Here is a 23163-nt window from a genome sequence, read left to right as displayed (position 1 = left end):
CTGATATTATTTGGATGGAAGAGAAAGAAGAGGATATATACATATGTGTATTTATTGATTCTAAATAGAAAACATGTTGTTATTCAGATCGAGATATTGCATTACTATGAATCTTTAATCCCTGTGATCGACAATACATAAGTAGGGATGTTTCATTACTGTCTGGTATGGTAAACATCTGTAATATTCGGGTATGGGTTGGTAACACAATACCGTACTGTATGTATCACCGGGTCATGTAACATTCCCAATCGGGTAATCTCTACTCGTTCTTGATCGAAACATTTCTGAATGTCATCATCTCTGCTTCGTCGTCTCCTCTTCTTTCATCATCTCAATGCTCATTGTCTCCCTATCCGGTCAGGTCACATTCATGGTCATGCTGCAGCCTTATCTTCTCCCCCTCTCAACGTCACATTCTCTCAGCTCTTCTTGTTTCTGCTTCGCTCAAAGCAACATACTTGACGCCATAGAATATTCTTCGTGGGGCTTTTGTAGATCTTTTTTTCTTCTTGTCTTGTCGTCGTCACATCTGATCTGATGGATGTGACCATGTTTTCTGCTGGTTGCTAAGCTGCTCGTGGATTGCTTTCAATTATATTCATTCCCAGATATTTCCTCTTATTTTTCTCTTTCTCATTTACTCATTACTTTCATCAGTCTGTCTGACATCCTGTATCTTATCTAAAACATCATACCTCTTTCTACTTTTTTATTTATTTTCATCCCCATTTATATCTATCTATCTATCTATCTATCTACTGTTTACCTATCTCTATCGCTCTTATCTCTTATCAACAGCCATGCCTGGCAAAACAGCTTCACCTCCCCGGATCACCAAATTCACCAACTGCCGAATAGTGAAGGGCAAGGAACTCATCGAACAGGATCTCTGGATTGACTCTCTCTCCGGAAAGATCCTCAAGGATCAAGAGGCTTTCTATGGCCTGCACCTTTCGCCCGATGAGGTCATCGATTTAGGCGGCCGGATCCTCGCTCCTGGTCTTATCGACGTTCAACTAAACGGCGCGCAGGGCTTTGATTTCTCCGTCCCTCAACCTTCCCGGGAGGAATATGATGAAGGGTTGCGCTTAGTCAACAAGGGTCTGGCTCGAACTGGTGTCACCTCATATCTCCCAACGCTCGTGAGCTCGACCGCGGAGGTTTATCACAAGGTATGCATGATTTGTCTGACTGAACTGCGGTGGTACTAACTGTCTTAGGTCTTGCCATCCTTGGGACCATCAGCAGGTCATCATCGCCCAGAAGATGGTGCTGAATCTCTAGGCGCCCACGTTGAAGGTCCATTTATCAGCTCCGGCCGCAATGGCATTCATAAAACCGACGTTCTCAGGGCCGCCAACACCTTCGAAGATTTGGTAGAGTGCTATGGCAATGAAAATCTCTTGGGTGCATCAAAGCCTATCAGGATGATCACTGCCGCCCCGGAAGTGGGCAACATGACGGCTAACATCTCCGCCCTCGCGAACAGCGGTATTGTTTACTCAATTGGGCATTCGGATGCTACCTACGAGCAAGCTCTGGCAGCCACAGAGCAGGGCGCTACCATGATCACACACCTTTTCAATGCTATGCGACCCTTTAACCATCGTAACCCAGGTGTTTTCGGACTGATGGGCCAGAGCGAGCGCCGTCGGCCTTTTTACGGCGTGATTGCGGACGGCATTCATCTGCACGCAACATCCATCAAGATTGCCTACAATGCCCACCCCGATGGACTTATCCTTGTCACCGATGCGATGAAATTGTGCGGGCTTCCCGATGGTGTCTACGAATGGACCAACGGCGAGCGCATCATCAAAACTGGCGCGCGTTTGACCCTCGAAGGCTCCGACAAGATCGCCGGCAGTTCTGCCACCCTCATTGAGTGCGTCAACAATTTCCGTCGCTGGTCACGTGCCTCCACTGCCGAAGCCCTGAATGCAGTTACTGCAACCCCGGCCCGCATGCTTGGTCTGCAGGGCATCAAGGGGACACTGGAGAGCGGTGCCGATGCCGACCTGATTGTGCTGGACGATATCCTCGATCCCTACTCGGGGCCCACCTTGACAATTGATCAGGTGTGGAAGCTGGGGGTAAAAATTCATGATACGGAGAAAGGCACTGCGGCCTCTGCTTCCAACGGTGCGAACGCTTCTACCCCTACGCCATGATATATCTATGGATTCACTCTATGAAAGTTTATTGCTCTTATACCATTTTAATACTTATATTGCTGGTTCATTCACGTTCGCTTCTGATTGTTTGGTTACTTGGTTGACATGCTAGCATGTTTCCTGTCTTGGTTTTGTTGCTTGGAGCAATTATATAGATTACAGGATAGATATTGATATATATGATAATAGACAAGAATGAAAGAGAACGGAATATATTATTATGCCGTACCTTTAGTACTGAAATAGAATCCCTGCAGCTTGGGGATAAAAAGTGCAAAACAAGCCGAGCACTGGATGTCTCTGTGCGAAATTAATTAAAGGATATTTTAATTCATATAATTTAAATATAGAACGTAAAGTAAGAAAAGAAAAATTACGTCGTAAATTAGTTTCACTGTTGTTTTAGGTGCAACATTCTTAGGTTTCCAAAGGCATCAGTAATTTTATTACTAGGAATGGTAGGAGCTATAGTTATAACTATAAAACAGAAATAGAAAAAGGGAAATTTACGTTTCTTCCCTACGCCAACGACGCACGCCTCACGTCCTGGCCTCGCGAACCTCACTAGAGAGGGGGGATAATGGGTAATGCCCGGCTGAATGTTATTGACACGGATCAACGGACAGTCTGAATGATAGGTTAGTTTGCATTGAGCTGATGAACATACCCAGACAAGTTGACTCCCACCACCAGGCCGCTGTTTCGAGTCCAGCTGAAGAAATATCCCACAGCCTGAATCTGCATGGATTCCCGTCCTTCCTTGCTTCTTTTGTAGTCGAATGTCAATCGGAGGGACCGGAAAGAGTAACGAATTAAATCAAAGGTCAGCACTCCAGCCCTGGAGAGACTGAGGATTCTAATGGGATCTGATAGGAGCGGTTTGAAATGATACGAAAGCCAGCGTCCAGAGCTGCAGATAATCCCCGCTGGTTCAGTTGGTGATGAACCTCTCAAAGCTAATTTCTGAGCCTAGGGAGAGGCACATTCCACCACTAACAAAGTCAATTGATGTCTCGATGTGTCAATCGAGCTTGCGTTTGATACGAACACCGCTAGCGAACGCTGGAGAGGGAAGAAGTGGCTAACCTGAATCACCTATCAGTTCAGCTAGCTACATCTGCAATTCTACCTGTAATCATGTTCATTGTGCGTAGTTCACCATAGTGGTTAATCTGCAGAGAGCTAGCAAGAGTTGTTGACCCCGGCGAATCCCATCAGTCGTGCAGCTCTCTTGGTTCGACTTCCCTGCGGATATGCAAATATACGCCATGACTTCTTCCCCTCTGTGTCTGCACGTCATGCGGAGTAACAATGGTAAAGCTGGAGAGGTATAATTACCTTCATGGTCACCCTCGAGAATCAGATGGATCAATGCACCGATTCTTCAGAGTTTTCCAGCCTCAGTTTGAAGCCCAATCCCGTTATCACTCCCCTTCCCAGCCCCAATCAACAACCATGGCACCCGAAGCTGGGACAAGCAGTTCTTATTATCTCATCACGGGTATACCTGTCAAGAATGAGCCCAAAGTTGGACCCTACAAGAAGGTTGGCGTACGTCAAAATATCGACCAATGGAGCAGCAATCCAGACAACGAGATACAAGTGCATCTGTTTGTCATGGCTTTGTATCGATTCCAAAGGATTGATCCTTGGGACAAGTTGTCATATTTCCAAGTGGCAGGCAAGAGACCTCCTGAGACCTCCTCTAGCACAAGAGTAAAATAAATACTGATGGAGCTATCAAGGTATTCATGGCCAGCCAAACGTCACCTGGGATGAGACTGCAGCAGATATGAAGGGCGAATCGATCAAGGGCAAGAGTTACTGCACGCACAACACCATCTTGTTCCCTGCCTGGCATCGTCCGTACTTGGCGCTCTATGAAGTGAGGAAAATTAAAGACCCTCGTCAACTTGATGGAAAAGCTTACAGTCAGTGCGATTAGCAACGGTTGTATGAGATCATGCGCGACGAGATCATCCCCGGTTTCCCCAAAGACCAGCAAGCGGAATGGCGAGAGGCAGCTGACTCCTGGCGTTTCCCATTCTGGGACTGGAGCATTGCGAACCCAAATTCTTCAACCGGAACCGTGAAAGTCCCCCAGCTGTCCAAGTATCCCACAATCATGGTTCCCAAGTCGGACCTCTCGGGTGAAGAAAGAATCGAAAATCCGCTTTTTCAATTCAAAGTGCCGACTAACGAGCCCATGTCCAAGTATTTGGTCGAGGAATCTTAGATCCTTGGGCTAAAAAGGACCGACTTGATGTCAGTTTGGTCTATCTATAGATGGTATTTATTCCATGCACTGACTGGTAGCAGTACAGAAAATGCATCGGAACCAGCCGTTGGCCCGATGATGAGGATGCTGGTATCAATAAGATCCGTGCCCCAAATGGCCAGAATGAAACCATCCGCGCGGATACAGAAGCCTGGAGGCATTGTGTGGTCAACAATTCCGAGGTTGAACGAGCATTATCAGCTCCAGTCTGGAATTTTGACAACGCAGAGGATAGTGCCAAATTTGGAAAGCCAGCTGAGGCTGTTTATCGACTACTGACTGTGCCCATGGAGTATACCAGTTTTGCTACAACCGGTGAGACAGAGTCTAAAACGACAGATCAAGTGGAGACCAATTTGAACATCGAGTTCATCCACAATGATATCCACCGTTGGGTTGGAGGTGATAACTATGGTCATATGGCTCAGATTCCTGTGGCCAGTTTCGATCCCCTCTTCTGGCTTCATCATTGGTACGTTTCTAATCATTGGCGACATTGACCGGAGCAGCTGACATTTGCAATGTAGCAACATTGACCGCATATTTGCCCTTTGGCAAGCACTTAATCCCGACAAGTGGTTTACGAAAGGAAGGGTGAACCAATTCGATGCGCAGGACATTATCGGACTCCCTGTTGGGACTGAAATCAGCCCAACTACCCCCCTGAGACCCTTCCGTAAGGATGCCACCGGCGCATATTTGAACGCGAATGATGTCCGCTGGACCTACGACTTGGGCTATACGTATCCAGAACTGCAAACATGGTTGGCGAAGTACAATGTTGGCAACAACTTTAGCCAGGAGGCGTTCATCAAAGATGTCCGACAGCAGATCAATAGTCTATATGGAGAGTCAAGAGATCTTCTCCTCGGCGCTAATGGTGAACTCCCAGGTACCGAACTTGTTGACGGAGGCATCAAGTCTGTTGATTATGCGTTCAGCATCAGATACAGAAAGTGAGTTCATATATATGGTGCTCAACCATCCGTCTGGACTTGTTAACACCCGATAGGTATGCCTTTGGGGGAGATCCTTTCTGGATTAAATTGTACCTCTCACAGGACGAAACCCCGAATACAAAAACAGACCCCGTTATTGCTGAAGTGTTCAACTTCAGCCAAAGGCCAACGGTAAATGGCAAAGATAACTGTGAGAACTGCAAGAAGGACCAGACAAACAATCCCTGGGCCACTGCGTACATCTCGGTCACACCTGTGTTGATCAAACTACTCAAGCAAGGGAAGAAATTGGAATCGCTGAAGAAGTCCGATGTTATGAAGTACTTGCTGGATTCTGCATACTGGAGAGTCATAAGGGTAACTGCGACCTTTTTTATTGTTCTTGAAACTGTTGCTGACTCTGGTAATCTCCACCAGCATGGTAAAATCGCGCCTAGTTACGACGTAAAGAAGGTCGACCCTCAGATCATTGGCAGCACCAACGATGCTACCAACTTTGACGACCCCACCAAAGCTCCAGCCTACAAGAACTTCAAGCCAGAACCATCCATCAGTGGTGGAGCTGATGGCGCTCTAAACCCAGCTCATAAGCAGCCAGTGACGCAACCTCCTGTTCCTATGTAAGTACACAACCCTTTTGTGACACGTATAAAATGACATACTAATATCAAACAAACAGTCCTGAAATTCTCAAGGGCAACCTCTCAATCGGTCAGACCTTGGCTTTCAAGAACGAAGTTGTCGCCGACAGCGTCGTCCTCATCGATTCCTCCAAAGTTGACCTCAACAAGATCAAGACCGACACCGTCGACAACACCCAATTCTACTTCTCCGATGCGGACCAGAATATCGTCTTCCTCATGTCTGTTCGCCGTGCCGAGGGCGAGATTATCTTCAATACATTGCTCAACAACCAATGGGGCAAGGAGGAGCGTGTCTCGCTCAATAACCGATTCCGGTCTGCTAAGCCTACGATCCTGGTGCATGACCAAGGCGATGGTTATGAAATCTTTATTGACTGGATTCACGTCACCTGGTTCCAGAAGAGAGCGAAGGATAAGAAGGCCAAGACTATTACTTACAGTGTGAATAAGGGTCAGAACCCGGTTTGGTCTAAGGATTTGACCGTCAAGGTCTACTCATCTATGAGGGAATTGTTCTATCACTAGGCTGCCTTTTTGGCTTCTTCTTTATATCAGAGTGCAGGTTCGTGCTTTTCATAATTTATAATAACCAGAATAGTTGTTTATTGATGAAACTGAATATACAGCATTGATTTTGAGGTTCATTTGTACAAAAATCTGGTATATATGTATAGTCCACACCTATCTTCTTTGTATCCTGGGCGCTAAATGCGAACAAAATGCCAATATCCTGTACACGGCAAATAAATAAAAAATCCCACCAAAAGATTTGATCCGTATCAACTCCACGCTGGCCCAATCCAACTTTGTAGCTCTGCTGGATGTTGATTTCCGTACCAAAGACGCTATTTAAAACCATAGGCGTAATGCATACATCATCTGAGATACATCGTCACGAGTAATTCCCGTCGATGCTGTTAGTAGAAAAGGAAAAAAAAAAAGCTTCAACCTTTTTCTTCTGTGCCCACCCAAAAAGGAAAAGGCTTACAGACGGGGCTGCTCGCGCTTCCATCCAGCCTCCTCGGCAATCAACTCAGCAGCACGCTCTCCAATGGACAGAACGGTCAACATGGGGTTGATACTGGGCATTTCGGGGAAGACACCAGCGTCCGCAATACGAACGTTCTTCAATCCGCGGATCTTCAGCTGGGGGTCCACAACCGCCATAGGGTCGCGCTTGACGTCTCCCATCTTGGTAGTTCCAGCAGGGTGGTACACGGTGTGGGCGACGCGACGGCCGTACTCGGACAGCTCTTTGTCGGTCTGCACCTTGGGACCGGGAGCGACTTCGCGCTTGATCCAGTCCTTGAAAGGTGCCTTCTGGGCAATCTGGCGAGCAGCCTTGAAACCAGCCACAATGGTGGCGGCGTCGTAGCCCTCCGGGTCGGTGAAGTAGCGGAAGTCCAAAGCGGGCTTCACGGAGGGGTCGGCGGAGGTCAAGTAGAGGCGGCCACGGGAACGGGGGCGGGGAATGTTGGGGGTCATGCAGAAAGCGTCCTTGGGCTCGTCGTATCCCAGACGGGTAGTGTTGAGACAAAAGGGAATCTGGTAGCAGTGCATCATGACATCGGCGGCCCGGCCGTCAGAGCCAGCAGCGTTTGGAAGCTCGCGGCGCAGGAAAATGCCAGCATCTGAGTCCATGGTGGTCTGGTTGGGAGGCACGGGGTAGTTGAGCTCCCAGAGGATGATACTCTCGGGGTGGTCGATCAGGTTCTCACCAACACCGGGCAGGTCCTTGACCACGTTGATTCCCAGTGAGGAGAGCTGCTCGCGCGGCCCCAGACCGGAGAGCATCATCAGTCTCGGGGTGTCGACGGCACCAGCACACAGGATGGTCTCCTTTTTGGCCCGCAGGGTGTGCTGAACACCAGACTGAAGCTTCACATCCACACCGGTGACAGCGTCACCCTCGACGTTAACGCGAGACACCCAGGCGTTGGTGAGAATTGTCAGGTTGGGACGCTTCTCCTCGCCACGCAGAATAGGATGAATGTAAGCCACACTAGCACTGCTGCGACGGCCATCGTCGGGGTTGTAGGAAACGGAGAAGAAGCCGACACCCTCGGTCAGCTCACCCTTGGAGCGGATCTCCTTGTTGAAGTCGGGGATGATGGGGATGTCCATAGCGGTCGAGCACGACTCAATCCAGTCCTTGCACAGCTGGTTGCGGTGGCGGCTGTGGACGGGCTGAACAGTGTTGCGAAGGTTATCCAAGACGCGGGTAAAGGTCTCAAAGGACCAGCCCTGGCAACCAAGGGCCTCCCATCTCTTGCAGTCATATTCGAAGGGACGGAACGAAATGAGGGTGTTATGGCTCGAGCAACCACCAAGGACCTTAGCACGCGAGTGTCGGATATGGCTGTTTCCTGTGAAGGAGTCAATAATCGCCCACAGCAAGTTATTTTCAATTGTAAAAAAACATACCCATGGGCTGTTCGGTAGTAGGGTAGTCGTAGTCCAACTCGCCTCCCAGCAAGTTGAGCCATTCGCGGAGGTTCAGAACACGGTCATCCATAAAGTCACTGGGACCACCTTCGATGACAAGGATACGCTTGTTGGGCAAGTATTCGGCCAACCGACTGGCAATAACACAGCCAGCGGTACCACCTCCTACGATCACATAGTCGTAGTTGTTGACATCGCTGGCGGGAAACTCGTTGGTGGTAGTAACGGGAGCCATGTTGAATGAGATGAGGAGGGAAAGAGATGGATTGATAGAGAGAGAAAAGAGGAAGAGGAAAGAAAAGGGAGAGCGAAAAGGCGGTTTAAAATCAGTGCACGAGATAAGCTGCGGTGATACCGGCCAAAGCAAAGGATCGTACGTTCGCCGTTCGGCCGTCTTTTTTTTTTTTTCTTTTTTTCGATCGTTTTTTGTCTGTCTTCACTTATTTTCTCACCTTTTTTTTTTCAACCAAAGAGGATTAGGGCGTGCATGAGAAAAGTGGTGCACGAGCCAATTCAACGGGCCCGGAGTGGGGTCGGATTAGATAATTGTAATGGGTTTGGGCGAATCTCGTCGGATTCGATTCAGATCCAACTGGAATTAGAGGCTAGGAAGACCGAGAGGATACTCTGATAGGCGTGTATTGATTGTGCCCTCATATAGCTTCACTCCCTTCGGACTGTCGATGGCGCTGACATTGGCCATTCTGCACTGGGATTACGTCACTTCCAAACTATATCACGCTAAGCCCAGTCGGGCAGCGCTAGCACGATCAAGAATCAAGCTCTCACCACCACTAAGCCACTTGTGGCTAGCGTAGTGATTCGGGAACATTCCGGGAAAAAATTGCCTGCTTCAGGTGTTGAACGCAAAAGAACTAGAAGGACAGCGGGGCGACAATCATGCCTGGATTCGGTAGAAATCTGGAGAAATTGATAGCGTTATCTTCGATAGAGGCTATCGCTATCGCCTAGTGCTGATGCACATGACCAGCCACGCATTCTTCGAGGCTTGGCGGATCACCCTCCTGCATACAGCAAAACTTGTGGGGTTTCGGCGGTCAAGTTTTTCGATATCGTGAAACATAGTGGTCGCAATACATACATAGTCACTACGGTAACAAGATAAGACCAATGGACCGGCTGTCAATGCTATTTTTTTATGACTATCAGACGGGATCATACGATTTGCCATTTTTCGGCCTTGAATCCGGCTCCAATCAGGATAATATGGCAGGATCTGGAGCATGATCTCGGTTAGCGGTCGACGGTCATTTTCCGGTTGCACGAGCATTTGATTTATGTATAACTTGCTAGAGTCCATAAAACATAAATTCCGTTTCAAGAGAAAAATTCCACCTCTTTCTGCGGCAAATGATGATCAATTGATGCGGAGAATTTGCCTTGTAGAACGATAGCTCCATCCAGGTCACGTGCCGCGTGGCGGCAAAAGGCGTTTTCCCTCGGCGTCACAATTTGTATCGAAACAATAATTTTCCTCTTGTGATCTTGTTTTGTATATATTTCTGCAGTGTTATTGGCCTGCATTATTCAATAAAAAGAAATCCATTTTGATCTTTTGTTCTTCCCATATCATAAACCATGTCGACTCTCCCTCACCCTCCCCGCCAACTCTACTACGATGGCCAGGTTCAGCCCGCCACGTCCGGCAAAACCTTCACCACCATCGACCCCTCCAATGCGACTCCGCTGGCCGAGATCCATGTCGCCTCGCATTCTGATATAGACTCTGCTATCGCTGCTGCTGACCGTGCTTTCCCCTCGTGGTCCCAAACCCCGCCTGTCGCCCGTGCCCGCATCCTTCAGAAAGCCGCCGCTCTTCTCCGTGAGAAGAACGATGAGATCGCCCGCATTGAAACCCTCGACTCCGGCAAGGCCTACACAGAAACCAGCACTGTCGATGTTTTCACAGGCGCCGATACCCTGGAATACTATGCCAACCTCGTTGGCGGTGGTGGTCTCAATGGCGAGACAACCCAATTGAGAGAAGATGCCCTCGTTTATACCAAAAAGGCACCTCTCGGAGTGTGCGCAGGAATCGGCGCATGGAACTATCCCATTCAAATGTATGTTCCCTTTCTATTTATGTTTCTAATTGTCTTGTCCACTTGGCTGACTGTAAATTTCTAGTGCCCTTTGGAAGTCTGCCCCCTGTCTCGCTGCCGGAAACACCATGATCTACAAACCCAGTGAATACACCCCTCTCCACGCCCAGACCCTCGCCGAAGTTTACAGGGAAGCCGGTCTTCCTGCTGGTGTCTTTAACGTGGTCTACGGTGCTGGTGATGTTGGCGCATACTTGACCGCTCACCCTACCATCGCCAAGGTGTCTTTCACCGGACAGGTGTCTACCGGAATGAAGGTCTCCGGTTCCGCCGCTGGAAACATGAAATACGTGACCATGGAGCTGGGTGGCAAGAGCCCGTTGTTGATTCTCCCAGATGCCGACTTGGAGAACGCAGTGGATGGTGCCATGATGGCCAATTTCTACAGTACCGGCCAGGTGTGCACAAACGGCACCCGAGTGTTTGTGCCGGCCAGCTGGAAGGTTGCATTCGAAAAGCGCCTTCTCACAAAGATGCAATACATTCGCCCAGGTCCTTTGTTCGATGAAGCTACAAACATGGGACCCCTGAGCTCCGCCATCCACCATGAAAAGGTCACCTCCTACATCAAGCACGGTATCGAAACAGATAAGGCTACCCTCCTGTACGGTGGTTTGGGTAAACCGCAGGTCCCCAAGGACCTAGAGGCCGGATTCTGGGTCCGCCCAACCGTCTTCACCGATTGCACCGATTCCATGCGCATCGTCAAGGAGGAGATCTTCGGTCCCGTCATGTCTATCCTCTACTATGAGACTGTTGAAGAGGCTGTGCGACGCGCCAACACTACTGAGCTGGGTCTGGCTGCGGGTGTCTTCACCAAGGATCTCAACCAGGCCCACCGCATCATCGACCAGCTCGAGGCAGGTATCACATGGATCAACACTTGGGGTGAGAGCCCGGCTGAGATGGCCGTTGGTGGATGGAAGAACAGCGGTCTTGGTGTTGAGAACGGGCGGAAGGGTATTGAGGCTTGGGTGAAGAACAAGAGCACCCTGATGGACATGAGCGGTGCTGTTGTTACCGTCTTTGCCAAGCTATAATGATTATGATTACGATTTTAGATTTTTTTTTTTTTTTTTTTTTAGATAGTTTCTCAATGGACATAAAAAAATTGTCTTTAACTTTTCCCTGCTACTACCAATCTAAGATAGGCAACTTCTTAGTACCTGTGTAACGGAACAGTACCTGACAATCAATATATCAATCTTAGTAGTATTTTTTTTTCTATGTACTCTAGCATTTAGAGATGAAACAACTTCGAGTAATATATATTAAGCATCACAGAGAAAACACCAGCTCATAGCAATCCAAAACAAAATCTATAGGGAATTAACATAAACATAGCAAACAAAGCTCCCAATAATATATAAATAGCCAATCTGAAAAACCAAAAACCGCTGGGCCCTGTTCAGTATTTTTTTTTTTTTTTCCATATGTTTGTCGCCAGAAACAGAGATGTGCAATCTAATCCAGCGGTATGTGTGAATATATCTCGTGTTCGCATCGGTATCGGCTTAGTTGGTTGCAACTCGAGCACCCATTCGATCGAAAATCAAATCGCCCTTTAGAGTCGTATCAATTCCACTGATGGCGGAATCGACCATACGGGATGACATGCTGTCTGGCGTCAATTCTTCATCGTCCATCGCCCGATTGAATTCGGTGTTGATTCGCAGATCCTTAGGCACTTTCTTCGGCGTCGTAGCTGGGCTGGGCTGCTGTGTAATACCCATGGACGCCGACATATATGTCTTGGAACGGTAGACCAGAGGTGGACCTTGGGTACGAGCATCTGTCCCAGCCTGTTCGATCGATTCGAAGTATCGAACTGTCTTGACCTTGAGCTCGAGGGTCGAGTCACGGTCACACACAATGAGTGGGTGCTGGTGCAGCTGCAGTGAGGAAAGCGTGCACATGTGGTTGACACCGCCCTCGAGACCCTGTTGTACTGCGATCGCCTTATGGTGGCCCGTAGCCACTATGACCACCTCTCGAGCGTCCATGATGGTCTGAATGCCCACCGTCAAAGCCATCCGTGGCACCTGGTTGATGTCATTGTCGAAAAATCGAGAGTTGGCCAGGATGGTGTCGTAAGCCAAAGTCTTAACCCGAGTCTGGCTGCTCAGAGACGATCCTGGCTCGTTGAACGCGATATGTCCATCAGGGCCCACGCCGCCAAGGAAGAGCTCAATGCCACCGTAGGCAGCGATTCGGGATTCGAACGAAGCACACTCAGCAGCGAGGTCATGTGCATTTCCGTTGAGGATGTTAATGTTCTGGGGCGGGATGTCCACGTGCGAAAAGAAATGTTTGTACATGAAGCTATGGTATGACTCGGGGTGATCGCGAGGCAGACCAACATACTCGTCCTGCCTTGGTCAGATGATTTGGTTGTTGAAGGCAGAGGGCATATCAAATCTTACCATATTAAAAGTCACAACATTCTTAAACGAGATGTCGCCAGCCCTAAAGCGCTGGACAAGATTCTTGTAGATAATTTCAGGGCTGCTGCCGGTTGGAAGACCAAGCACAAAAGGCTGGTCTTCGGTCGGTCTGAACGACTTGATACGGCCTGCATTCAGAGACTTTGTTAGAAGAGCTAGGCTTTGCTGGGCTGACGATCGGACTGAAACATACTGATAATATAGTCAGCGATGTACTCGGACACCTCTCGAGGATTCTCTCTGATAATCACTCTCCTATAGATCAAGGTAAAAGTAATTAGCTTGTTTCTATTGGGGCTGCATCAGAATCCTGGGAAGAGGTGCAGCGTACATGATGCCAGTCAGCGAAGCTACGTCACTTGAAGAAGCTTGATAGGAACTGATAAGCGACAGATAGATCAGGAAGGTACGCAGGCGGGAGATGGAGAAAAGATTTAAAGAAGTTTGGTCTGAGGAGTAGGAGTGTGGATGGGAAAGAAAGACGTTTTCAAGGTTCCATGAAGAAGAAATGCTCAGGTTAAGATCAAAGCGACCGATAGCCCCATCATCCATGGGTCTGTTACAATTCAACCTCACAACCGTTCTAGGCCGCCTGTGGAGAGTGTGACAGGGTGATACTGGCAGCAGTGGTCAGGACTGTGATCTTCATCTCTACATCATCGTCCCCTGCCCAATCTGGTAGTATGGCCTATGCTTTTCGTGCTGGGTTGGACGCTTTTTACCGGTTCAGGGGCCAGGAATGGGATAAGAACAATGGATTCGCAGTCACATTGTTCTTTTTGCCCTTGACGGTGGCCAAATGCTCCATCTGATGCTATCCAGCACCATAAATCTAACAAGACCCGTGGTTGAGATACTGGAAATGACGCAACCCCCTTCTGTAGTTTAGGCATAGAAGCTGCCAATCAAAGCAGACAGGAGGCAAGACGACGTAAGTGAGCATTGTCTGCATGCATACCTAGCAGATGTCATGCTGGGCCAAAGGTTCCATCCGCTGGGAGACCAATCTGATGTTGCACAAAGAGGTGTCATACCCCCCTCCAGAAGAGAAGAGAGTTGGGATAGTTTGGCAGGCGGTTTCCAAGATGAGCTCCGCCGTTGCATTCGGCAGAATTGGACAACCTGGGGAAACAGTGCAACGCTGCCGTGGCGTGGTATTTTGGTATGGTATCGGTACGGATACGGCTACGATACGGTCAGGATGCTGAAACAGCCGTGAATTGCTATTACCAGTATATTACCTAAATACAGTATTGAAACACTGCCACGTGACCAACTCTTTTCCCTAGCGCTTCTTCCGTCGGTACCAGCAGACAGAGTGGACGACTTGATTTATCCAGCGATTACAGGCAGCTGTAACAGTGACAACTTCATCTGTTCCTCTCCCCCTCCTTCCTCCGTTATCCAATTTTCCCCCTCCTATTGCTACCGTATCGGACCTAATGATTGTTGTTTTCAGCTTCCCCTCATTGACGCTATTGACGCTCATTCGCTGGTTGCATTGCTAGCTTATCATTCCAGCAAAGCTGTTCCTGGGAGCTTAGCCTCAGATAGCTTGAATCAACCACTGTTGCTTCGGGAGTCCCTCTTCTGGTCAACATTGTGTTCAAACTCTTCGTCGTCTTCGTCTTTATTTATTTATTTATTTATTTATTTTGTTTTATTTCTGATTCCTCACTTCCTGCCCCTCCACTTCCCTCCTTTAAGCTCCTAAAATCGTTCGTGGGCTGGTGGGGGGTGTCACCCTGTTCCGTTAGGCTCTGCACTGGCATTCCTCATCAAGGGCCATCATGGCCCCGAAAGAGGACATGCTGCCCCCTGGCTGGGAGGATTTAGATAGGTATGTAGGACTAGAATGTCTTGGCTTTCCCCCCTCTATTATTTAATTTCCTTTCCTTGCCGTTGCTTTTCCCTTGTATTCCGATGATGTTGAACGGGATGAGCGCTGATATCTCGACAGGCAGATGGGCCAGCTCTTTATGATGGGCTTTGATGGAACCACTGTCAGTCCTCAAATTCGCTCACTTATTGAGAATTACCACTTGGGAGCAGTTTTGCTGTCTGCCAAGAATCTGAAATGTATCCCGTTTTGCTCTCTATTCGTGTTATCTCCCTCCCTATCGGTTGTGGTTAATTGATGACCCATCAATCGATAATATCTCAATACATAATAGCACACTAATGTACCTACAGCTGCGGAAGAGGCGAGTCGTCTTGTCCTTGAGCTACAGATCATCGCCCGGGATGCTGGCCATCCGGTGCCTCTGCTAATCGCCTTGGACCAAGAGAATGGTGGTGTAAACAGTCTGTACGATGAAATATATATCCGCCAATTTCCCAGTGCCATGGGAATTGCAGCTACAGGGTCGAAGACCCTGGCTCATGATGTGGCTGTGGCAACAGCTCAGGAGCTCAAAGCTGTAGGGGTCAATTTCATTCTAGGCCCCGTTCTAGATGTTTTGACCAACGTGCGGAGTCAGCCTCTAGGCGTGCGTACCACGGGTGATGACCCCCAGGAGGTTTCGCTGTATGGGGTTGAATACATGAAAGGCTACCAGGAAGCGGGTCTCGTGACATGTGGCAAGCACTTTCCATCTTACGGCAATCTGGAGTTTCTAGGGTCCCAAACCGACGTTCCTATCATTACCGAATCATTAGAACAGCTAAGTCTGACTGCACTTGTTCCATTCCGCAACGCTATCAACCATGGCTTGGACTCCATGATGGTTGGGGGTGTTTCCATGTCTTCCGCAGGAGTCAATGTGATGCATGCTTGTCTGAGTGAGCAGGTAGTTGATGATCTGCTGCGTAAGGACATGAAATTCAATGGTGTAGTTGTCTCAGAGTGCTTGGAAATGGAAGCTCTGACTCATAACATCGGCGTTGGCGGTGGGACAGTTATGGCCAAAAATGCAGGCTGCGATATCATACTGTTGTGCAGGTCGTTCCCCGTGCAGCAGGAAGCCATTAACGGATTGAAACTCGGAGTAGAAAATGGCATTATTGGCCGAGGACGAATAGAACAATCCTTGCGTCGAGTATTGAGGATGAAGGCCAAATGCACTTCTTGGGAGCAGGCTTTGAACCCACCAGGACTCACTTCACTTATACAGATGCAACCGACACATACGAGCCTCTCCACAAGAGCATACAATAGCTCCATCTCTGTGGTGCGGGATAACCAAAATTTGCTGCCCTTGGCCAACATTCTTGAAGCACACGAGGAACTCTTGCTTCTCACCCCATTGGTGAAGCCTCTGCCTGCTTCGGCAGTGTCTCACTCGTTGACTGAGAATCTGGCCTTGTCCCTTGATCCGATGGCATTGGATCGAACAGCCTCGGTCCTCAGTGGTGAGAGTGTCTTCAAGGAATTGGGAAGGTCTCTCTCCCGTCAAAGGAGCGGCCGTGTATTGCACACCTCCTACACCTCCAACGGTGTCCGTCCAGTCCATGAGAATCTTATAGCGCGAGCCAGCGCAGTCATTGTCGTCACCGCCGATGCGAATAGGAACCTATACCAGCATGGCTTCGCCAAACACGTGTCCATGATATGCAAGTCGCAATGTTCGCCGGCCGGTGAACCTAGGGAGAAACCGATGATTGTGGTCGCAGCCAGTTCGCCGTATGATTTTGCCATGGACCCATCGATCGGAACATATGTCTGCACGTACGATTTCACCGAGACCGCTCTCCAAGCCCTAGTCAAAATTCTCTACGGAGAATTGACTCCGATGGGGTCACTGCCCGGGTCTATAAACCGTAGCCAGAAAATTCATCAGGCACGACAACACTGGCTCGTGGAGAATTGGAACGAGGAGAGAGATGGAGGTGGTTTAGATGCTTTGCTGGATGCAGTCAGGGCAGACAGCCCCCAGGGGCAACATTCCGAGCTCTTGGGCGTGACATGCAGCAGCTTTCTCCTTGGAAGAGGGGGGATCGACGAGGCACACTTTGTAGTGCGAAACAGCAGCACCCGTGCACTGTACGGCTTCTGCTCGACGTACTTCTTCCGGTCCACAGGAACGGGAGTCATTGGGTCGTTGATAGTGGATCCGTCTCGGCGCAAACTATCAATAGGGAATTCTTTACATAACCGCGCTATTCGCACGCTTCTGCAGCGGAAAGGAATCAGACGGTTCCAGCTAGGATCCCGCCTGCCCGGCATCTACCTAGGAATCCCCGCCGCCAACCCGGTTGAGCGGAAAAGGCTGCGACAGTGGTTTGCCAATCTGGGATGGAACACGGCGCTTTCCCGGCCGGTTTGCAGCGTTGTGCTGCGCAACGTGTCGACGTGGACGCCGCCGGACCGACTAGTATATGGGCTGCAGAATGCCGAAGTGGCATATGATCTCGTGTACGGGTGGGATTATGCGAACACGATCCTCGATCACATCAAAACCAATTCGCGCCAGGGAGTGATGGAAATTTACAAGGTGGCGCTAGGAGGAGCGCCGGACTGTGGGATTATCCGCGCGAAACGACCCGGAGATGGAGCGGTGCTGGGCAGTGTGGTGATCTACAACGGGCGGGCGAGCTTGGCACAAAACATGCCTGCACTCAAGGCCACGCAGGGCGTAATAACGGGGGGCATCTCATCGCCGGTGATTTCACCGTCGGTGGGCGAGTACGCCACCGTGATGCAGGGGTTGATAGTACTGGGGATCAAACAAATCCGCAAGCAGGGAGCAGAGGCGGTTGTTTTGGATTGTGTGAGTGTCTATCTGTATTCCTTGATAGTTTGGCCTATGATCTAACGGAAACAGGTTGATGGCGACAGCAACTTTGATTGTTTGTCAGGGATGGGATTTAGTATGCTGCACAGCTTTGAAGAAGTCAACTGCGATGCAGCGAGCTGGACCATGATGTCCTCGTCCTAGAAATGGTTTTTCTTTTCTCTCTCCTTTTTTTTTTTTTTTAATTCTTCTTCTTTTGGCATGGCATATGATATCCACTTGTGTATTTGATCTTCTGGGTTCAAAACGGGCAGACATTTTCATTTAGTGCAGTAGATCGAGTGTCTTTTCTCCTCTCTTCTTTTTTTTTTTTTTTTTTTTTTCTTTCTCTGTTATTCTCCGATTATTGACCGGGGTGGGTGATGATATTAAGGATGGGGGAATGGGGCATGAGAATACGAGGCCATGGCCAATGATTTGCACTGGATTTTCCGAGATGAACAAGGCACAAAGATTTGAAGGTCTTGAAGCGTAAGGTAGACGCGGATCTGCTTGAAATGATCCATGGGGAGAGGGAGAGAGAGTACAAAATTGATTAATTGATTGACAAACCGTTTAGGTAGTCTTGGATTAGAGTCGAGACCGAGCGAGAGAGAGGTTCATAGAGAGAAAACTGTTTTCGGAGATCGGAGGCCAAATTGGGCCCGTTCAGGGCGGAGAATTAATTAATATACATTGTGGAGAAGAGCGGTTGCAGAACGACTAAAAAGGTGATTTGATAACTTGGTATGGATGCTGTTTTTTTTTTTTTTTTTTTTTTTTTTAACAAAAAGCAATGATATTGAAAGATTGGCTTTGGTGGTGATAATTTGTATCAGACAGTAGGCTAGTTCTGGTTCGACCTGACTATTCTGTATAGGATCGGACCGGATGATCTAACGTTATCTGGATGATGGTACTATATTCACATGATACCAACCTTATCTACTTGTATAGATGGATAGATGGAGATTGTTCCACAGACAGGACTTTTTTTGCTTGTGATTCCGGTACGATAACTACTATACGCAGAGTTACACTTGTGGTTTCACCATCAACGCCCTGAAGCGGCTGCGATGAAGATCCCAGGGCAGGGAAAAGGGAAAACCCCCGTGGTGGTTCTAGAAGGCCAGCCAGTATCTCAATTGTCGATATTATTGTCCTCCTGTAGTGGCTGATCTGAGTTTGAGACATGCTGGCGCCAGCCAATCGCCGCTCTTGGCCCCCAAGGAGCGAGAATAAGTAAAGTTGGCCGTAGGCCCGGCTAGTCCAGTAAGGCCGGTTCTGCATCCGTTGAGACAGGCAAGAACGACCAGACTAGCCCTCGCACCGGCCATTCTCAGTGGTGGAACCACAAAGTCAAAGCCAGGCACTGGCAAAGCTTTGGCACCAATCAGAGCGCAGGAGGATGAGGTGAGCTGTTTTCTGCTGGTTGGACAGCCAAGAGCAAGACGGATGGGTGGTTTGGAAATTAAAGCGGCTGCATGTCAGATGGGGCCATGGTGATCATCCTGGTCCAGTCAGCGATGGAGACATGGATCGGATGAGGATCCCTCCCCAACCGAGGCTCATGATTGGTCGAGGTATGATTGCATGCGGAAAGATTTCCTTCTCTCCAATATAAGAATATTGTCTATATGTAATCATGGACAAGACAAGACAAAAGAGACAGGAAATCGGTAGATACTGCATTGGGTGCTTTGTTCGCAGCCTTTCTGGATCAGCCCTGGCGGGCTGACTGCTTGAATAACCCAAACAGGTAGCCCGAGAGCTTAATGCCAGCCAATCAGCAGAGAAAAAATAAAATAAAATAAAGATAAAGATAAAATAAAATAAAATAAAACTACCCACCAGGGTCCGGATTACTTTGCTCGAGATATAGTATGACACTATCCTAATCTATTATGATTCCATTCCAAAAACAACTTGGATAATAATCCATTTATATTATCAGACCAAATTGCCCGGCAGTAACCGGAACTCTGTTTGAACTTTGAAATGAACAGGAAGAAAAAACCGCTTGTTTCCCCCGGGTTTGGGGTGGAGTCCGAGTGGACTAGCCCGAAACAGCAATACCATATTCGGCAGGTGCTTAACTGGGGTAGGTGCGTAGTGGGTCCCGCCAGACTGTCTAGGGACTAGTGTCGTCCGACGACGGTTGGCAGAGCAAAACATATGGACTTTTTCTTTTTCTTTTTTTCTTTTTTTTTTTTTTTTTTTCTCGCAGCCTGTGCGACAAGCCGATTAGAACATGGAGAAGAAAAGCAAGAGAGAGAGAGAATACAGAGCAGATAGATAGCTAGTCAATCAATAGGTAATCATCATCTGTATCACATGGATTGAAAACCCTCCTGAATAGACTGAGACTTATTACATCAAGGCCTGCTTTTTTCCAACGGTGATCATCAGACTGAGCTGGGGCAAATTCAGCGGATAAGCAGCGGACGCTAAAATGACTTCTTCTCCTCTCCCTCTTCGGTCTGACTGCTGCCTTTTCTTTGCTCTCTACAAGAGTGTCGGAAAGTAACCAAAAGGGATGCCAGGGCCAGACAGAAGCAGCAGCAGCAGCAGCAGCGACAACAAAAGATAGGCGGAAGAAAACTTGGAAATCTACCAGTTCCACTATCCGTCTGCGGTCGCTTTCACCAGTCCAATTGTCTACTATTCTTCTTCCTCTTGTTGCTATTTTCTTTTGATTATCTTCTGTTGTATGATTTCGACTGCTCCACTCGCCCCATCGCCGCCTCCGTCTCTCGTTATCTCCCCTCGCCTCTAAACTTACTCCGGATTCTTCTGCTCGAACCATCCAATCCCAATCATCCATTCTTTCTTTCATCTGCTCTTCTCTTCTCCTCCTCTTCCTCCTCCTCTTACTGACTTCGGGAGGTTCCGATTCTCTCTTCTTCCTTTTCTCTTTCTCTATCCCTTCATCTATACATTCCTTCTTTTTCCCTCTCCCTCTCCCTCTCTCCATGTCCCCTCCTCTCTAGACCCTCCCGCCTTCTCCGCGTTCGTTGCGATCGCGCTCAGCTCTCCGATCCAACCAAGACCGTGTCTACTTTCCCCTCCCCCTCCTCTCTTCCTTTTTTCCATTTTCCCCTTTCTTCCCCTCTTTTTTCTCCTCGTTCTTTCCCTTCTTGCTCTCCTTTCCTCCTCTCCGTTGCCGGTTAGACGGGCAATCAAATCCCTTCCACCCCTCCAGTTCGCAACCCACGCTATGGAGGGCTTCGATGCCATGCCCTACCTGGCCAGTCCGCTGTCGTTCGGGAATCTTCAGGGTACTGATTACCTTAATGCAATACCTGGAATGGATCTTCCAGATCATCGTTCTAATTTCGACTCGGATACCTTTGTGAGGTGCGTTGCCAAGTTCAGTGACGAGCTTGAAATCAAGATGCTAACCGTGTTTGTGAACCAGCGGTGATGACATTGCTTTCGCTCAGCATGGTTTACCGACGTCAACTTTGAAACGCTTTCCTTCCAGTTATGAAGACCCTTTTACAGATATCGTGACCCCGTTCGAGCCCGCTCCCCCCGAACAGCCCCCGGATTCCTCCATAGACCACAACAATAAGTTGTTGAGCTTCTCCATACCTGTTTACAACTTTACTTTGCGGGACTATTCGTTGCGGCGGACTTCATTATCCCTGACGGCTCAACTGCATGGCATGTTCTTTCTGGCCGAATCTCCGTGGACTACCTCCCCCTCTGAGAATGCGCCTCCGCAACAGGGCGCCGAGTTGACCTGTTATCGTCGCAATCTTTTTCAGATCACTGGCTCTGTCACCTTGCCTCGCAGTCTGCGCTATATAATGACCGACCAAGGCGACCGAATACCGATTTTGGCGCAAGAACTCACCGTTTCGGCCACCGAGTCGGTGGAGGGAAATCCAGTTAAGATCATCTCCGTACCGTGGAAGACTCCCGCCGCCAATGGCAACCCACCCCTCGAAGACAACAGTAACACCAAGGTTGAGAGAGAACCCCCACCCCTCCCGTTGGATATCATGGCTGGTCAAGACCTCGACACCGACTATGCTACTTTCCCTATCGCATGGAAGCGGCTGCAGTTCCGTGTCGCCACGGCCAATAACGGGCGAAGGAAGGAGCTGCAGCAGCATTTTGTTGTACGGCTCCGAGTCGTCGCGACTTTGTCCACCGGTACCAAGATCCCTATTTGTGAAGTACATTCAGGTCCCGTCATTGTCCGTGGCCGCAGTCCCCGTAACTTCCAATCTCGCAAGGATCTTCCCTTGAGTGGCAGTGCCGCTGCATCGAGAAAGAGTGCCCAGGCCCCTGCGTCTGCTACAGTCAATCGAACCCCTACCAGTGAATCCGTTCCCCGAGCCAGTCTCACCCCAGCCAAGGCCAAGTCGACCGCTAAGAGCAGCTCGCCAGAGATGTCTGCCCCCCAAGCTGGGGTAGCTCTTCCACAACAGGCTTCCCCGGATTGGTCCCAGATCCCGCAGTCTGCGGGTAATGCGATCTCACCTGCTGCCCCCTTACCTCATACCTCAATCTATCAGCAGTCCAGCCCCGATTACTCTCGCACGGCAGAATCGCAACAACGCCAGAGCTCGGTCGCGGCTCCCATTCATTTATCACTTTTGGACGATGACCAAGGCGGTGACCACGCCGTTAATTTACATGATCCGGCCAGATCGACTTCTTCATACCCCAATGATGTCTCCCAAAAGTCTTTGGGCATGGATAACCCTGCGCCACCGGCGAAAATGCGCAAATTATCTCATAATATACATCAGACACACTCTCGGCAACCCTCGTCATCGCTTCCTCTTCTTAATACCGCAAGTTTGCAGCAGCCATTTGCGTCCTCGCTTCCTTTTCCCAATGAAAGTGCCGATTTGTTGTACGAATACTTTCCTCTTGGCTTGGATGATTGGCAAGCACCAGTCGATGCCGTGTATCGACCGCATGTGGTCCATCACACCAATATGCCAGAAATGAAGTTTGTCGCAACTCGAGGTAAAAGCAAGCGGTATTTCGCCGCTGAAGATGTTTTTTAAAGCCAGGGTAATCTTGCGACAGTCTGATTTCTTCTCTTTCTCTTCCTCGCCTGGATCATTGAGAACTGGTTCGTTCTCCATTTTGGCTGGCCTTGGGGAGAATACCAATAATTTTGGATTTTCGATATGTATGGATATGGGAATGGCAATGATCGGGTTTTGGTGATGAGAGGTCGGTTTTTAGGTCACGGCGCATTGGAGTACTTGATGTCTATGTTCTTTCTTTTCTTTTCTTTTCTTTTCTTTTTTATGTTACTTCCTTAGTTTGATTCTGCTTCTGTTTTCTAAAATCATTATATCCCACTGTCATGATGTTATGCCATACTACCTTTTGGCTCGGGGAATCATCGGATG

The 23163-nt window shown here is 48.8% G+C and overlaps 8 protein-coding genes across 8 annotated transcripts; 5 read left to right on the top strand and 3 right to left on the bottom strand.

The window, feature by feature from the left end:
• Window positions 1-803: 803 nt before the first annotated feature.
• Window positions 804-2174, top strand: ASPWEDRAFT_30792 (N-acetylglucosamine-6-phosphate deacetylase; the record flags this gene model as incomplete). The annotated part of the gene is made up of 2 exons (XM_040833465.1): window positions 804-1175; window positions 1224-2174. 2 exons carry the CDS (start codon window positions 804-806, stop codon window positions 2172-2174), a joined length of 1323 nt encoding a protein of 440 aa, XP_040685496.1.
• Window positions 2175-3632: 1458 nt separating this feature from the next.
• ASPWEDRAFT_745239 (uncharacterized protein) lies at window positions 3633-6813 on the top strand (the record flags this gene model as incomplete). Its single annotated transcript, XM_040839486.1, has 8 exons — window positions 3633-3858; window positions 3923-4062; window positions 4123-4391; window positions 4502-4927; window positions 4983-5411; window positions 5468-5771; window positions 5832-6034; window positions 6094-6813. The coding sequence occupies 8 exons, from the start codon at window positions 3633-3635 to the stop codon at window positions 6581-6583; spliced, it is 2487 nt and encodes an 828-aa protein (XP_040685495.1). The 3' UTR covers window positions 6584-6813.
• Window positions 6697-8939, bottom strand: ASPWEDRAFT_160822 (GMC family oxidoreductase). Its single transcript, XM_040829803.1, has 2 exons — window positions 8483-8939; window positions 6697-8424 (listed from the first exon to the last, which is right to left on the bottom strand). The coding sequence occupies exons 1-2, from the start codon at window positions 8736-8738 to the stop codon at window positions 7043-7045; spliced, it is 1638 nt and encodes a 545-aa protein (XP_040685494.1). The 5' UTR covers window positions 8739-8939; the 3' UTR covers window positions 6697-7042.
• Window positions 8940-10102: 1163 nt separating this feature from the next.
• ASPWEDRAFT_117870 (uncharacterized protein) lies at window positions 10103-11666 on the top strand (the record flags this gene model as incomplete). The annotated part of the gene is made up of 2 exons (XM_040828776.1): window positions 10103-10587; window positions 10652-11666. 2 exons carry the CDS (start codon window positions 10103-10105, stop codon window positions 11664-11666), a joined length of 1500 nt encoding a protein of 499 aa, XP_040685493.1.
• A 336-nt stretch (window positions 11667-12002) lies between these two features.
• Window positions 12003-13538, bottom strand: ASPWEDRAFT_43810 (putative glucosamine-6-phosphate deaminase). The gene is made up of 4 exons (XM_040836113.1): window positions 13402-13538; window positions 13264-13325; window positions 13050-13198; window positions 12003-12995 (listed from the first exon to the last, which is right to left on the bottom strand). Coding segments are annotated over exons 1-4 (1068 nt in total). The 5' UTR covers window positions 13404-13538; the 3' UTR covers window positions 12003-12140.
• A 1615-nt stretch (window positions 13539-15153) lies between these two features.
• On the top strand, window positions 15154-17913 carry ASPWEDRAFT_43807 (putative beta-N-acetylglucosaminidase; the record flags this gene model as incomplete). Its single annotated transcript, XM_040836112.1, has 1 exon — window positions 15154-17913. A coding segment is annotated over exon 1 (2404 nt), but the record flags the coding sequence as incomplete, so codon positions are not given.
• A 2168-nt stretch (window positions 17914-20081) lies between these two features.
• Window positions 20082-20756, bottom strand: ASPWEDRAFT_30786 (uncharacterized protein; the record flags this gene model as incomplete). The annotated part of the gene is made up of 1 exon (XM_040833464.1): window positions 20082-20756. The coding sequence occupies one exon, from the start codon at window positions 20754-20756 to the stop codon at window positions 20082-20084; it is 675 nt and encodes a 224-aa protein (XP_040685490.1).
• Window positions 20757-20999: 243 nt separating this feature from the next.
• Window positions 21000-22809, top strand: ASPWEDRAFT_175133 (uncharacterized protein; the record flags this gene model as incomplete). The annotated part of the gene is made up of 2 exons (XM_040831317.1): window positions 21000-21139; window positions 21201-22809. 2 exons carry the CDS (start codon window positions 21000-21002, stop codon window positions 22807-22809), a joined length of 1749 nt encoding a protein of 582 aa, XP_040685489.1.
• Between the last annotated feature and the right edge of the window lie 354 nt (window positions 22810-23163).

The sequence above is a fragment of the Aspergillus wentii genome (assembly GCF_001890725.1).
Source record: "Aspergillus wentii DTO 134E9 unplaced genomic scaffold ASPWEscaffold_7, whole genome shotgun sequence".
In the NCBI taxonomy this organism is placed as follows: domain Eukaryota; kingdom Fungi; phylum Ascomycota; class Eurotiomycetes; order Eurotiales; family Aspergillaceae; genus Aspergillus; species Aspergillus wentii.
This window is presented reverse-complemented; position numbering and strand designations above follow the sequence as displayed.

What these genes read in the sequence shown, in the direction of transcription:
- ASPWEDRAFT_160822 (XM_040829803.1), bottom strand. Translation starts at nt 8,738, where the DNA reads ATGGCTCCCGTTACTACCACCAACGAGTTTCCCGCCAGCGATGTCAAC. An exon ending in TACTACCGAACAGCCCATGG is followed by an intron (nt 8,425 to 8,482) that starts GTATGTTTTTTT and finishes ACTCCTTCACAG; the next exon opens with GAAACAGCCATATCCGACAC.
- ASPWEDRAFT_43810 (XM_040836113.1), bottom strand. An exon ending in CATCGCTGACTATATTATCA is followed by an intron (nt 13,199 to 13,263) that starts GTATGTTTCAGT and finishes CTCTGAATGCAG; the next exon opens with GCCGTATCAAGTCGTTCAGA. An exon ending in ATGTTGTGACTTTTAATATG is followed by an intron (nt 12,996 to 13,049) that starts GTAAGATTTGAT and finishes TGACCAAGGCAG; the next exon opens with GACGAGTATGTTGGTCTGCC.